We start from the raw sequence: 12,489 nt of genomic DNA on the forward strand, positions 1-12,489 counted from the left end.
GGGCGTCGAGTGGTAGCTTGTCGCTGCGGAGTGACAGCTGTAGGCCGTTCAGCGCCAGTGTTCAGCCCCTGATCCGCCAAACGACGTTGGAAAACAGCAATAAACTCATTACGGAGATCATTATTAGACCGTTCTGTAGTATCAGTTGCTTCTTCGCGGCGACTTGGTTGTTCACGATCAGAAAGAGCAAGTGCGAAACGCCTTTGGCCATCAGTCATCACTGGCCGCTCGACACTCTGAGGCGGCGGCGCTGTACGCCCATATTGTGGGTCCGGCTCATACAGCTCATGACGACAGTTCGGGCAGGTACCTCGCTTACTACCCGTACGCGGCGCGCTCTGATCAAACCAACTCTGTACACAGACTGTGTGAAACATGTGCCCACAAGCGCGGAACTTGACCACATCGTCTGAAAGAGGTTCAAGACATATCGTACATTCGGCACTATCGGCAAGAGGCTCCGCTGTAGTGTCAACGGCTGTCACCCCTGTCATGTAGAACTCTGGTTGGGATCGAAGAGAGGGCATGTAACTCCGAGGATGGCCAGGCTGATCTAACTGTTGAGTTGAGTTTAGCGGAGTACGTTGACCACGGGCTAGCGCCAGACGAGGCTCCAAAGTTGCCTCCGATACTCCAGTTCGTTCTCGAGAAGATATGTTTTCTCGCGGCGCGTCTGAATCAGATGTGGCAGCGGTTCGTTGTCGTTGTGTTGCAGCCATCATACTCATCCGTTGGTTCATGGAAATTTGGGTCGCCTCTTCAAGTTGATGAGGCGTCTCCAGAGGCGTCTGTATCCAAGGGCTTATACCGCGGACATTCTCAGATAAACGTTCTCTATTAACGAGCATGTGCCCGCTTCCTGGTCCATCTGCCAGCCTGATGGCTTGCGGCAGGTTGTCGTGATTAAGGTCGTTTGTAGAAGCCGTTCTCCGAAGCTGCACTGGCTCGCGCTCTTGACTCTCGTCGTCCTGGTTTCGCGAATCACTTCGGTCTTGCGGTTGAGTTGGCGGCGCCATAGTCGCAGTCAAGTTGAGTTGATTCGAATTGAGAGTGGGGTGTGGTGGATTGTCAGCGTTTGGCGAGAAAAAGAATAGTTAAGACAGTGGAGGGTGTTGCAAGTCAAACTGAGAGACAGTCGACTAGCGCCCTGTGCGACGGACATGCCAAGCGACGAATGAAGGAAGCAGAATATGAGGGAAAGACTAGGTCGCAAGGCGTGGATTTCCAGAGTTACCTAACCACAATACTCGTTAGTTCTATCATATCAGTCAGGTCTTCGCATATTATAGATCTTCAAGAGTGAGCGGGACATACCGTTGCGCAATCCGGCCTTCGTCATGGATGCACTCTTCTCCACATAGGCGCCGCCATTTACAAAGGTTGAAAAAAATAGTATATTCTTATACTCACAAAACCCCGCACATGAAACTCATATCACCATGCCCTAAACGCCGTTGAATGCATCCCCGTTTCTATCAGATCTTCCCTTTAGTCCCAGCTCTTCTTCTCCACTGACGGCGTCCCTAGCACACCAACGCCATCGCCTCTTCTCCGCCTCTTACCCATAACCTCACTTCCCCAGTCAAACATCTGCCATGCCCAGCTACCAGCCACCATAACTCCACTCACTACGTTGACCAGTCTGACAATCAACCTCCAGAAACCTCCCCACTCCTCTACCACAGCCAGCATAATCGGTTCGATATCAAACTTGACAAACACGCCGGGTACGTAGGTTTCCGGGACCTTGTGGGACTGGGAGGTAACGGCGTATTGGTTGGTCTTGATGGCGTGCGTGGTGTGGAAGATATTCGAGGCTGGATGGTCCTGTGTCGACGTGATGGCTTGGAGGAGAGGGATCATCGAGGCATCGTCGGTGTAGATGGTCGGGACAACGGAGATGTAGTATTGAAACTTGTAGAATTTATCGTCGGGTGTCGGTGTTACAGCGATAGTAGAATCGAGCGGATTAACGAGGGAGGGATAGTACGGGCCGAAGGACATTTCGCGGATGATGTGTGAAAAGTTGAATGCTGTTGATTGTTAGTGAAGGTATCATCGCAAGTCATAACTCCTTCAACTCACTAGAATGGTCCAGGTGCTCTCCAAACTCCATGTAACCATGGCCCCTAGCCGTGATATGAAAGTCACCTTGGACCTTGTTACCAATCAGACTTCCATAGATGCGACAACTATCAGTCTGTCCGCGCACCCGCGGTGTCTTGCTGAACTTCCTCTTGCGCGCCTTGCCCAGTTGATCGTGTACGTCCCAAAGCTCTTCCCATCCAGGCGCCTGTTTGCCTCCATCTTTACCCAACTCGTGCGTTCCACTCTCAATGTTCTTGCCAGTCCATTGCGACCAAGACGTTGGGTCTTTGCGCAGAAGTTCGCCAGCCAGGGTTCGGTCACCAGCAGCGTCTTGCATGTTCACATGAAGGTCGGCGCATCGCATGGCTACTATCACGTCGAGGTTTATTTGCATATCGTGGGATACGCCCTTCTCGACGGCGAATGACTGTGTGGTGGTGCCAGCGAACCAGCGCGATATCTCGGACCAGGAGAGGTAGATGCATGTCAGGATGAGCGTTACTGTCCATGCGGAGGAGTTGCGACCTTGGACGAGGTACGTCTTTTTGGTTTTGGCTATAGATACACGTTAGCCCCGGGCTCCTATCTTGAATGAAGCGTGGTATCGCATGCGTCTGAAAAGTCACGTAGCTGGAGATATTGAAGTATCAAGCCCATGATCCTACAAGTAAATCTGCTCTCCTTCTCGAAAGCTGTGCACAAGATAACACTTACGAAACGCATCGAAACTTGATACAATGCCGCCCTTGGATGGTCCGAATGGATCCTCCTCGTGCCCATGGTCCCCGTAACCGTTCATGGTAGCCACTCAAATGTGCAATCGGAGCACTGCAGACCCAATCTCGATTCGGTGAACTGTTAGGTAAAGGAAAGAAGCGCAGGTGGGTAAACGAACGACATTGACAGTTGGAGCTAATGCCGCGTCGCGAAAGGCCACCTTGAGGTGCTGCAACGGCCCGCGTCCGTGCCCGCGGAAGAGGCCCGATTTGGAACCCCCGCCATGTGCTGCTTTCACCTGAGTTTGTCGCACTCCCAAAACCACATTGACTTGGTTTGTAAATCATTATTTGTTCATTCATTAGGCTTCGTTACTATGTGGTACAGATATATCGGCATGCATCATCAACCCTCTACGCGTTGGCGTCTCCCAGGCTGCTGAACTTGCTGTCGCCGCCCTGGGCCATGTCATTCTTGTTGTCAACCGCAGCATTCGCTGCGTCCGTCTTCGCGAACTTGAGCTCCGCTTGCCTGGCAGGGTCGTCCTTTGTACCGACCTCGCCAAACTTTGTGTTGCCACTCAAGTTGTTATCCTCTGTCAAGTTGGCGCCCTTGGGTTGGAGAACGCTTGGGTCGACATTGGTGCCAGCAACACCAGTAGGTGCTACGCCAGCAGCGCCTCCTGATGAAGCTCCACCAGATGAGAGACCCTTGCCCGAGTTCATAATCTTCTCCTCATTCCATCCTTCTTGTGCGTCGCGTGCTTCGGCGTTGACGGCGGCGTCAAGCTTGGTGGCGTTGGATGTGTCGTGGGTGTTTGTGGTAGTTGAGGAAGAGGGCTGTTTGCTTGCTGCGGCCTTGGGGTTGCCCTCGCCAAAGGAGCCAGAGTTCTTCAGGGACTCGCCTGCTAGGGAGTCTGATGTTACGGTGCCAACAGCCTCATTGATGGCGTTTTTAGATGCAGGGTCGTTGGTGACCTAAGAGTGGTGCATTAGTGAGAGCTTCTTAGATTTATTGTAAGTCGGATGAGGTCATCATAAAACTGTAATGGACGGAGTATGAAAGCGCAAGACGTAAAGCATACCTTTTGTCCGTATGAAGTCGCCATGTTGATGTTATGTGTAGTTTCCTGAGTTGTGATTGTTGTGAGACGGAAGAAGCTGTGCTTGTTTGAGCGATATAAGTAGCTCAAGTTACAGTGCGGGCTGTCCTATGTATGCCCTCAACCTCATGCTCCAATATACTTGCGTCATGACCTCGTCACATTGAAGCATTCCACTTTACTTCAGCCCTACCAAAACGACCCCGCTCTGGTCGAATGACAGTAGGTCGGAAACCGGCAGAGGATCCGCTTATTCGCGTGCTAGACTTGGGCATGCGTGCATACTGCGGCTGCAATGGCGTGAGGAACGAGTGCTATTCGGCGAGACACCAATGATACACTTAGCACGCGAACACTTGCCATGATCGCATCTAGCGTCAAGATCAAGCTTAGCGCCTAGTATGACAGGATCAACCAAAGAGACGTCTTCGTCATGAAGGCATCACAGTACGGAGGATGTTGGAATTTGCATTTGTTCATTCGTTTCATTCATTGATTATCATAAGACTGCTCTTGCAGTTCGGCTACTAAACGCAGTGATAGCAACCATCATAATCGTGAAATCCTCCACTCCCATCATGCTTCGGGTATCTCATTACTCCTCCTTATACAGTACTCTACTGCTTGACGCCCGCGCTGGGGTCATTCTTCTGTGGGTATCCGTAGTCCTTGCCGGTTGTGTTGGCAAGACCAGAGTGGTCCTTGGCCTCGCGCGAGACAGCGTCGTTGGGGATACCATCAAGTCCGTCCTTAGCCTCGCGACCGGCGACACCGCCAGCGCCGACAGCGGGTTCACGGATGGCACCGCCACCGGAGGAGAACGAGGCTTCTTGGCCGCCGGAGCCAACGTTTACGGTTCTAGCATCAGAGGAGTTGAAGTCGGAAGCGACGGGTGGCTGCTCAGGGAGAGGGAGGTTGGACTGAGCCTCGTTGACAGCCTGGGTATTGCCCTTGATGTCGACAGTGGTGTTAGAGTAGCCTTGCTGAGAAGAAACCATTTTGAATATGTTTGTGTGCTGCGTATATGTTAGTGACTGGAAAACAGACGCGTGCATGCTGGTGGGTTACGAGTCTCGTGACGGGAAACGGCAAGTTCGAAGCTGTCCACTACACCATTTGGCGGAATTAAACTTACGTTGTTGGTATAGAAAGGGAGTTAAAGTCGTAGGGAATTTGGATTTGGTGTTGAAAATGTGATTGAAGTTGTGATTGTGATACTGGAAAGAAAAGAGTGTTCAGGCGCGTTGGACTTTTATTATGGTAGCGGGGAGCTGATGCCCCACCGATGACGTCGAATTGACGTAATTCTCCATCGAAGATTCATGTCAAACTCTGAACAGACCCTTCTCCCATCATCGCAGATCGGGTATGCTTCTGCAAATTCAGTTAGCGCCGTCTATGCTTCGGAAGGAGCGAGCCGCAAAGTGTCGCGTGTGGTGCTGGCAGAGTGGAGGCGTACCAGGTAGTGTCTCAGGCGTAAGCGACATCAACCTTGGTCAGAACTTCACAACTGCCAACCTCTTGCAATGAGCGAAGACGACACTCATTGACCCTATTCAGACGGTTTGGAATAATCATGTATTGTAAACTGCAGACAAGAGCTCATAATTAATACATCCCTCAATTTCAGTGCATTGTAGAGATCTTGTTCCAATCACAAACTCCAAATTCGTAGATAACACAGTCTCAAGAACGAAAAGCAAGTAGTAGAGAATTGACGAGAATGAGATGTGGAGCCCCATCATACGCTGTCGAAATTCCAAGGATCAAAGGCCTACATGGATTTCAGGGATATCCAGTGTTGCGCGGGTATTTCTCGGCTCCAGAAGTATCATCGACTGTTTAGATGATTCTCGCAACGGTAGCTGCTCATGGAATCGAGGCCCAGTTCCGCAGAAACCAATCTTGAAAGCGAGTTACCTGGATGTCTGGGTAGGCGGAGTTGAGGTAGGCGGGCACCACGAAATCGTAGCGCCCCTCTGCTGTCGCAAGGAGGGGTGCGAGTCGCCTCTGCCCGGCTGTGTCTCCTCCCAATTGCGCCATCGTCATCTGGTATTCAAGATCTGTATCTTTGGTTAGTGATTGTATAGGTTTGTTCAAGACTGTTTGCATACTTGCAGGGGCTTGATAATCAATGCTAGCCCATGGCCGGTCTGACGATGTGTTAGCAAGCTGTATCCTCTAACCAAAATTAAGTATACTTACTTCTACACGCCCTGATGGTTTCGACCAAAGTATGAACAGTCATGCGCTCACCGCACATGCTCATCTCGGAGGGCCAAGTGGGCATGTCGAGGGCACGAACCACAAATTGTGCCACATCGTATGCGGAGGTCAAGCATATCGATGAGAGATTATTAGCTGCATCATAGATTGGCGCCATGGAAGTCATTTGCCGGGGGTCGGCAATGAACTCTCCCTCGTTGCCATATCCGCTGTTGACCCCGAGGCGATGAGACATCATCCCGTTTACGGAGAAGCGCTCATAAAGTATGCCACAAACGAAGACCGTATACTGTATGTGGCCCCGGTAATGATACAGCAAGGCCAACGCTGAGTTGCGTCCCCGATCGAGCAGCGTGTTCTGGCCTCGCAGACCCGGCTGACCTTCAAACTCTGCAGGTGCAAAGCGGCGTACCCGGCACTGTACAGCCGCTTCTATAAGGCGAAGTTGTGGATTGCCCATGACCGTCGAGATGACTGTGTCAACGCCCATCAACGCATGCTGGAGGGAAGCGGGGTTGTTGTAGTCGACGGCTTGACAGTTATAGCCAGACGCTATGAGGCTTGTTTGATGCTGATCAGTTTTAGTGTGACTTTTCAGAACTGAAGAATAGTGTCACCCCTTGGGGGCACTTACAGTCCGCGACAGGATGATCAGCTGGTGGCTTGTCGTGTTGTTGATCTCCTGAGCGATCAAGAGTGCTAGGCCCGACGTACCTGTATATGTAAGAAGGGTGTCTGTACAAATGATGTACTTGCTTGTCAAATGGCTGTTTTTACCTGCTACTGCAATGCGCATATTGCTGGACATTGCTTCTCCGAAACTTATCCAGTCGTATGAGAATTTTGGGGGATATGGGCTTATGACTTCAACTTCGCATCTTCTGTTCCACAAAGCTTAGACGTATGTTGGGCTGCAAAATTGGGCCCATCAACACCCTCATTACTACGATATAGAGGTCCGTGACTCACAAACGGGAGCATTGGATTAGTGAAGACGGTGAGTGGAACGCGCAGACCATGGTGGCCGGCCTAAAATCTTCCAATAATGCTGGGAGGCGACGCTTATTGGGACATCGCTTACAACACAGACCTATGTGGAAGTGACGTTACCAATGAACATGTTTTGGAGCGTAAAGTAACAGACGCAAAGCCTGTTGTGTCAAGGAACCTCCTCAAGTCTGGTTTAGTGCTAGCATGGCGGGAGAACGACTGCCACCGTCTTCTGTAACGTTCAAGGATGTTCGGAGGTAGGCGTGACAAGATGTTGAAGGGCTAACAGCGAACTTCTTAGTCTCTTGGGAACAGTTGCCTGCTTTCAACGCCTCTTCCGCTGGAACGCTGGTTGCTAACCGAGATAAAGGGGCCGATTCGCTGGTCTGATGTGTATGAAGGTTTCTGTGACTCTTGGCTGAACATGTGATACAGTGGAAGAGACAGCACACTTGTCGTGGACGTGGGATATATGCCGGAAAGAGAGGAATAGAAGCCTAAGCCCTGCATCCCACCAAAGGCTTAGAGATGAGATCGATGAAGTAAAGCTCTGGCCTCGGCGAATGAAAGTCAGGCGAGCGTCGAGACCGTGCGTAGTGATGTCCTGCAACCATGCCACTAGGAAGGGAACTCCAGCCAATTAGGGTGTTGGTTCAACGTTCAGCCATGGCCCACGTCCCGGTAGGGGAGAGGCGGATCGTATCGTACGAAGGAATCCCAACTCCTGGAATTCTCACAGCGGAAGCGGAGTCTACCTGCGAAAGTGGGCCCGTAGGGCTAGCCCTACATCACGACACGACCGCATCTCTGGCCAGACTGCAGTTTCTCGGGTGCGAATGCCTCGTGCGAGGCTCTCAGTGCAGTAGCTTGGCTACACAAATGAGAATCTAGCGGCCGGATAGAGTTGCTTTACACGGCTACAAGAGCGACACACCGTTGATAGCTAGAATTTGGGTAGGGGAGGCCTCCACCAATCGTTCATCGTAGCAGAGGGCCAGGAGTTAACGGGGAGATGACGAGATAGGGAAATGGGGCCAAAACCGGTGAGGCTCAAGGGTGGCATAAGCGCCACAGGAACCAGGTTAGAGTCCTCGTCGCTAAAGGCGTGAGCACTGGATCTCCAGAGGTGCCGTATATGTCACGTGAATGTTGGATAGTAAGCTGTCTTGCGAATGTTTTCTGTCAGCTTCGAGTCCGAGGTATGTAGTTCTACATATCGCCCTAGACGCAGATATTGTCGGCAAGTATTGTATAAGGCAGAAGGGTACCGATGAGTCTTTACGCAAGAGAAACGTGCCTCTAGGTTACGAATAAGTCCGACTCTTACACTAAACCCTATTGCCTTGTATGAACGTCTTCACCGGTGGATGTGGGGTAGCGGGAAAATCGAACAATGAGCGTGGAAACAGACAAAAGTGTATGCAAAAGGTCAGATGCTAAGAGGGAAGAGTGAGTACGCGCATCTGCGGGAATAGAGATGGAATGGTGGTTAAGCATCATGCAGTGCATCTTACGGTGAGCGTTGCCGCCAAGGGTATTAGACTGCAGGCCGGACCTAGACGGTCGTTGGGTAGCGTGTGGTTGCCTAAATTGCAGTCGCAATGATGCGTGGAGGCCATCGGAGGATACCGATGATAGAGAGTTTGTGAAGAAGTGTCTACGGGACTAGCAGCGTGAAGTGTTTGACTCGCGTTTCGCGGATATGGCGGGCACGACCGAAAGTGTTAGCGCGTCACGTGCTGACGCGTTTCACCGCGTTCGTTTTGAGTGTTAGCTGCTTCGGCCCAACGCGCTTGAAAATAGACAATATCATTCCATCGCGTCTCGTTCGCGTTTACATCACGCATGGACGCAGTTGATCATTGAAAAGGGGTCGCAATCTACAGCGAACAGATGCAACCGCAGGAATATGCCGTGTAACTATTTCTGCACATACGCGTTCCTTGAGTGGACTCCAAATAGGACTGAAAGTGTTGGAAAAGCAAAACACATAATTGTCGTCCCGCTTTCGCGTAGTTCTAACCAAGACGCCGATGAACCACGAGAAATACGAACGAACTCGCAAGAACCACGCGTTTTTGCCAGTTACGCTTCGGTCCGATGCGAAGGAATATATTATTTCCTCAACCGCATGATGCTCATGCATATGTGACGATCTACAGTATGGATAGTGGCAGATATGAGGCTGGTGTGGTTGTGTGCACAGACGACAAGTTCAGGCAAGTGGTATGCACGACATAGGCAAGCGCCCGGCTCGGACCAATCTGATACGTACGCGACTGAAGACGCGCCTCGCACACTACTTTCCTGCCACCATATTGAACGCGTTACTCTTCCTACTATAACATTCATTCTCATGGTAGTTCTTCTTTGATTACACAAAGTTCAATTACCAACACTCGTTGTTGTCGTCCCATCATGTCCGCCTCATCGCCCCTGCCATCGTTCTCGTCACCTGCGTCATCGCGTCTTCCCACTGTCAGACGCGCCAGTTTTAGTGGTCAATTGGCTTTTCTCGTGCATTCACAGGAAACTGTCGCAAACCATATGCCACCAGATGTTGACAACAAAGCTCTCGCTCGCCAAAAGAGAAGACGCACCAGGTATGCTTCAATTCCGTTCAAGTTCTGCCCTTCCATCGCATCCGTGTCGACCCATGTTCAACGCGTTGGTTCGTGCTCAACCTACCATCGGGAACTACTTCGGCCTACCCCGCGGGCAAGCGACACTCCAACACCCCATCAGCGCTGACCACGACATCCTGCAGCAAGGAAGACGAAGACGTACTAAAATCGGAATATTTCAAGAATCCGAAGCCAGACAAGGCGGCACGTCTCGAAATTGTTCGCAAAGTCGCGCTTGGCGAGAAGGAAGTTCAGGTAAGACGCCAATATTGCTCCACGTCACGAGTGTGCGCGCCCCTGCTAACATCGCGTCCTAGATTTGGTTTCAAAGTAAGTAATACCGTCTGCTATACGCGTCGTTGCTGTTTGCTTTTCATCCGACTTTTATTGGATCCCCCGACATGTCGCGCGTGGCTCAATGTACGCATGATTTTCGAAACACGTTCTGATCGCGCTCTGCTTTAGATAAACGCCAAAACGACCGCCGTCGCTCACGGCCTCTCGAACCATCTTCTACGGCATCGCTGATGTCTTCTTCTTCCACCATGTCGGACCCGCCCACCGAGGACGAGACGGTAGCCATAGCGCGCAATATCGATAACGCGCCGGAGCCGAAAGAGTCGGACGAGTGCCCGAAGTCCGACCCACCAGAGCAGCCCGCAACTCCAGAGCTCACCTCAGATGAGACCATCCCAGAACCACGCACCATCGACACTGCTATTTCCGCGCTCGCACCAGAAAGCACACATGAAGCAGTCGTAGAACCATCGACCGAAACCCAAAGTACAGAAAATGCCTCCGCTGAAGTAAGCAACTCGCAGCAGGCTGCACCATCTTCACATGGTGCCGCGCAACAACGAACTTCATGGATCTCCAACCGTCGCAGCGCATCGTTCGTCCGATATCTCGAAGATTATGCGCCCGAAGTTATCACGTTTCCGAACCCTCCTCCCAGACCTTCGGTATCACCCGACAATGCAACAAAGACCCCGTCCCGACCACTGAAGCGCAAGCATTCCTTTGTGCGAATATCGACCAATGAGGATGGCACAGCACGTATCGTCACCGATCTTGACAAAACCCCATCGCCGCCTAAATCAAAAAAGACTCCGTCTTCCTTTTCTCGTGCTGCTGCTGGCCTGCGACGGAGCTACAGTGCAGCTGGTTTGAATGACCGCCTAGCCGCTGCCGCCCGAGGTGAGCCGAGCCCAAAGGTACCAAGGACGACATCGAACATAGGAAGGAGCAGGGATTCGCGCGCGTGGGAGTTCTGGTGTGATCCAGAGAGCCGATCAACAACCAGCCTGACAACGCGTGCGGAACAAGAGGAGAGTGGCAGCGCAGCTGACGCGATTGGAATACTACGCGCGAACCGAAGGATATTAGCCCAGAATCAGGCTCGCCAGAATAGCAGTCCGCTGATGGCACGCCACAGCTCGCACAAAGTACAGGGCAGTCCGCTCGTCAAGAAGTCCCGTGGTGCAATGCAACGCGCCTCGACTATCAACGGCCGCTTTTCCAACAATGACTATACCGACTACAAGAAGGGTGATGAGAGTACAGAGTCGGATGACTTCCCGCAAACCGAAAGCGACAAGGAGAACTGGGAGCCCGACGCGCCAAAGTCGTCTGTGCGACGGGACCGTCAGGTCGCCGCTACGCCTCCTGCTTCCCGGACAGCTCGTCGGATACTGGGAGAAAACACGGACCTAATGTCACAGACGTCAAGTCTTGGTGCGATGTTAGCCAAAGACAAGCGGAAAGGCGGCAAGAGTATTGTAGACCCCGAGCAGGACGATGAGCTGCGGGAGTTTATGCATGGTGACGACGCGAGTGGTCGTTCAAGCATAAACTCAGCAGAAGAGGCAGGGTGTGTGGAGGGCCTGCTGAAGCTAAGCCAGGGTCAGTGGAGGTGATCAGAGCGCCGAATGGTCGCATACATTCTTAACGCATTCTAACGATGGGTTGGCGCAACATTGGTTTCTGACTCTTCATCTCTATCATTGCGTTTCAGCGTCACAGCGTTTGTATTGACGTGGTCTGGACTCGGAAAGGCCCATCACTATGGCTAAAGGTGTTCGGGGTATAGGTATCTAGTGTTGCATGTCAACAAGTCAGTATTATTCTGTCAAGCTTCCGCAAGGTCAAGCGACTTTCTGAAATCAAAGTCATAACATTCTTCAACTCTCCTTTCTCCATGCCATGCTTCCTCCGACGTCGAGTGCTTGTGATGAAGTCGTGTCGTAGCGTATGAAGGAGACATATAGGCGCTGCGTAACCGTTGATCGTCTTGGTAAATACATGTAGTCGTGATATTGTCTTGACACTCAACCTCTGTTGAACAACCCTCCTGTGGCTTCAGTATTTCATCACTGGGTTGTAAATGTTGATTAGAGTTGCGACGAAAGCATGTGTTGAGCAGTCGATTGTGCAAGAAAACCCATGTGCATAAAGCAGAACCATGAAAGGAGATGAGTGAAATCTACAAAAGAGGTACGGATCAAGGAAAAGTGTCACCAGCCGTGGGTCGGTGGTCTCGGTAATTCACTAGCATACTCAGCTCTGTCACCCGCTCTACAATTGGGGTCTGTACACTTCCGGTGCTTGCACTTCTGGTCCTTGCTGTCGCGGTTGCAGACGACATAAACCCTGACGTTCCTGAGCGCTTTCGTCACACCCTGCATTGTTCCGCCGAATGGGTCCGCGGCCATTCTCCATAACTTGAGTGACCGGCAGAGGTCT

At 51.6% G+C, this 12,489-nt stretch overlaps 4 protein-coding genes across 4 annotated transcripts; 1 reads left to right on the plus strand and 3 right to left on the minus strand.

Annotated features, from left to right (window-relative positions):
- Positions 1-1,488: 1,488 nt before the first annotated feature.
- On the minus strand, positions 1,489-2,887 carry ALTATR162_LOCUS6700 (uncharacterized protein; the record flags this gene model as incomplete). Its single annotated transcript, XM_043314322.1, has 3 exons — positions 1,489-2,033; positions 2,086-2,643; positions 2,803-2,887. 3 exons carry the CDS (start codon positions 2,885-2,887, stop codon positions 1,489-1,491), a joined length of 1,188 nt encoding a protein of 395 aa, XP_043170257.1.
- A 331-nt stretch (positions 2,888-3,218) lies between these two features.
- ALTATR162_LOCUS6701 (uncharacterized protein) lies at positions 3,219-3,913 on the minus strand (the record flags this gene model as incomplete). The annotated part of the gene is made up of 2 exons (XM_043314323.1): positions 3,219-3,782; positions 3,890-3,913. The coding sequence occupies 2 exons, from the start codon at positions 3,911-3,913 to the stop codon at positions 3,219-3,221; spliced, it is 588 nt and encodes a 195-aa protein (XP_043170258.1).
- A 611-nt stretch (positions 3,914-4,524) lies between these two features.
- Positions 4,525-6,929, minus strand: ALTATR162_LOCUS6702 (uncharacterized protein; the record flags this gene model as incomplete). Its single annotated transcript, XM_043314324.1, has 5 exons — positions 4,525-4,923; positions 5,828-5,970; positions 6,022-6,060; positions 6,113-6,704; positions 6,768-6,929. The coding sequence occupies 5 exons, from the start codon at positions 6,927-6,929 to the stop codon at positions 4,525-4,527; spliced, it is 1,335 nt and encodes a 444-aa protein (XP_043170259.1).
- A 3,363-nt stretch (positions 6,930-10,292) lies between these two features.
- Positions 10,293-11,663, plus strand: ALTATR162_LOCUS6703 (uncharacterized protein; the record flags this gene model as incomplete). The annotated part of the gene is made up of 1 exon (XM_043314325.1): positions 10,293-11,663. One exon carries the CDS (start codon positions 10,293-10,295, stop codon positions 11,661-11,663), a length of 1,371 nt encoding a protein of 456 aa, XP_043170260.1.
- Positions 11,664-12,489: the final 826 nt, after the last annotated feature.

Source organism: Alternaria atra, assembly GCF_907166805.1.
Source record: "Alternaria atra isolate CS162 genome assembly, contig: 25, whole genome shotgun sequence".
NCBI lineage: Eukaryota > Fungi > Ascomycota > Dothideomycetes > Pleosporales > Pleosporaceae > Alternaria > Alternaria atra.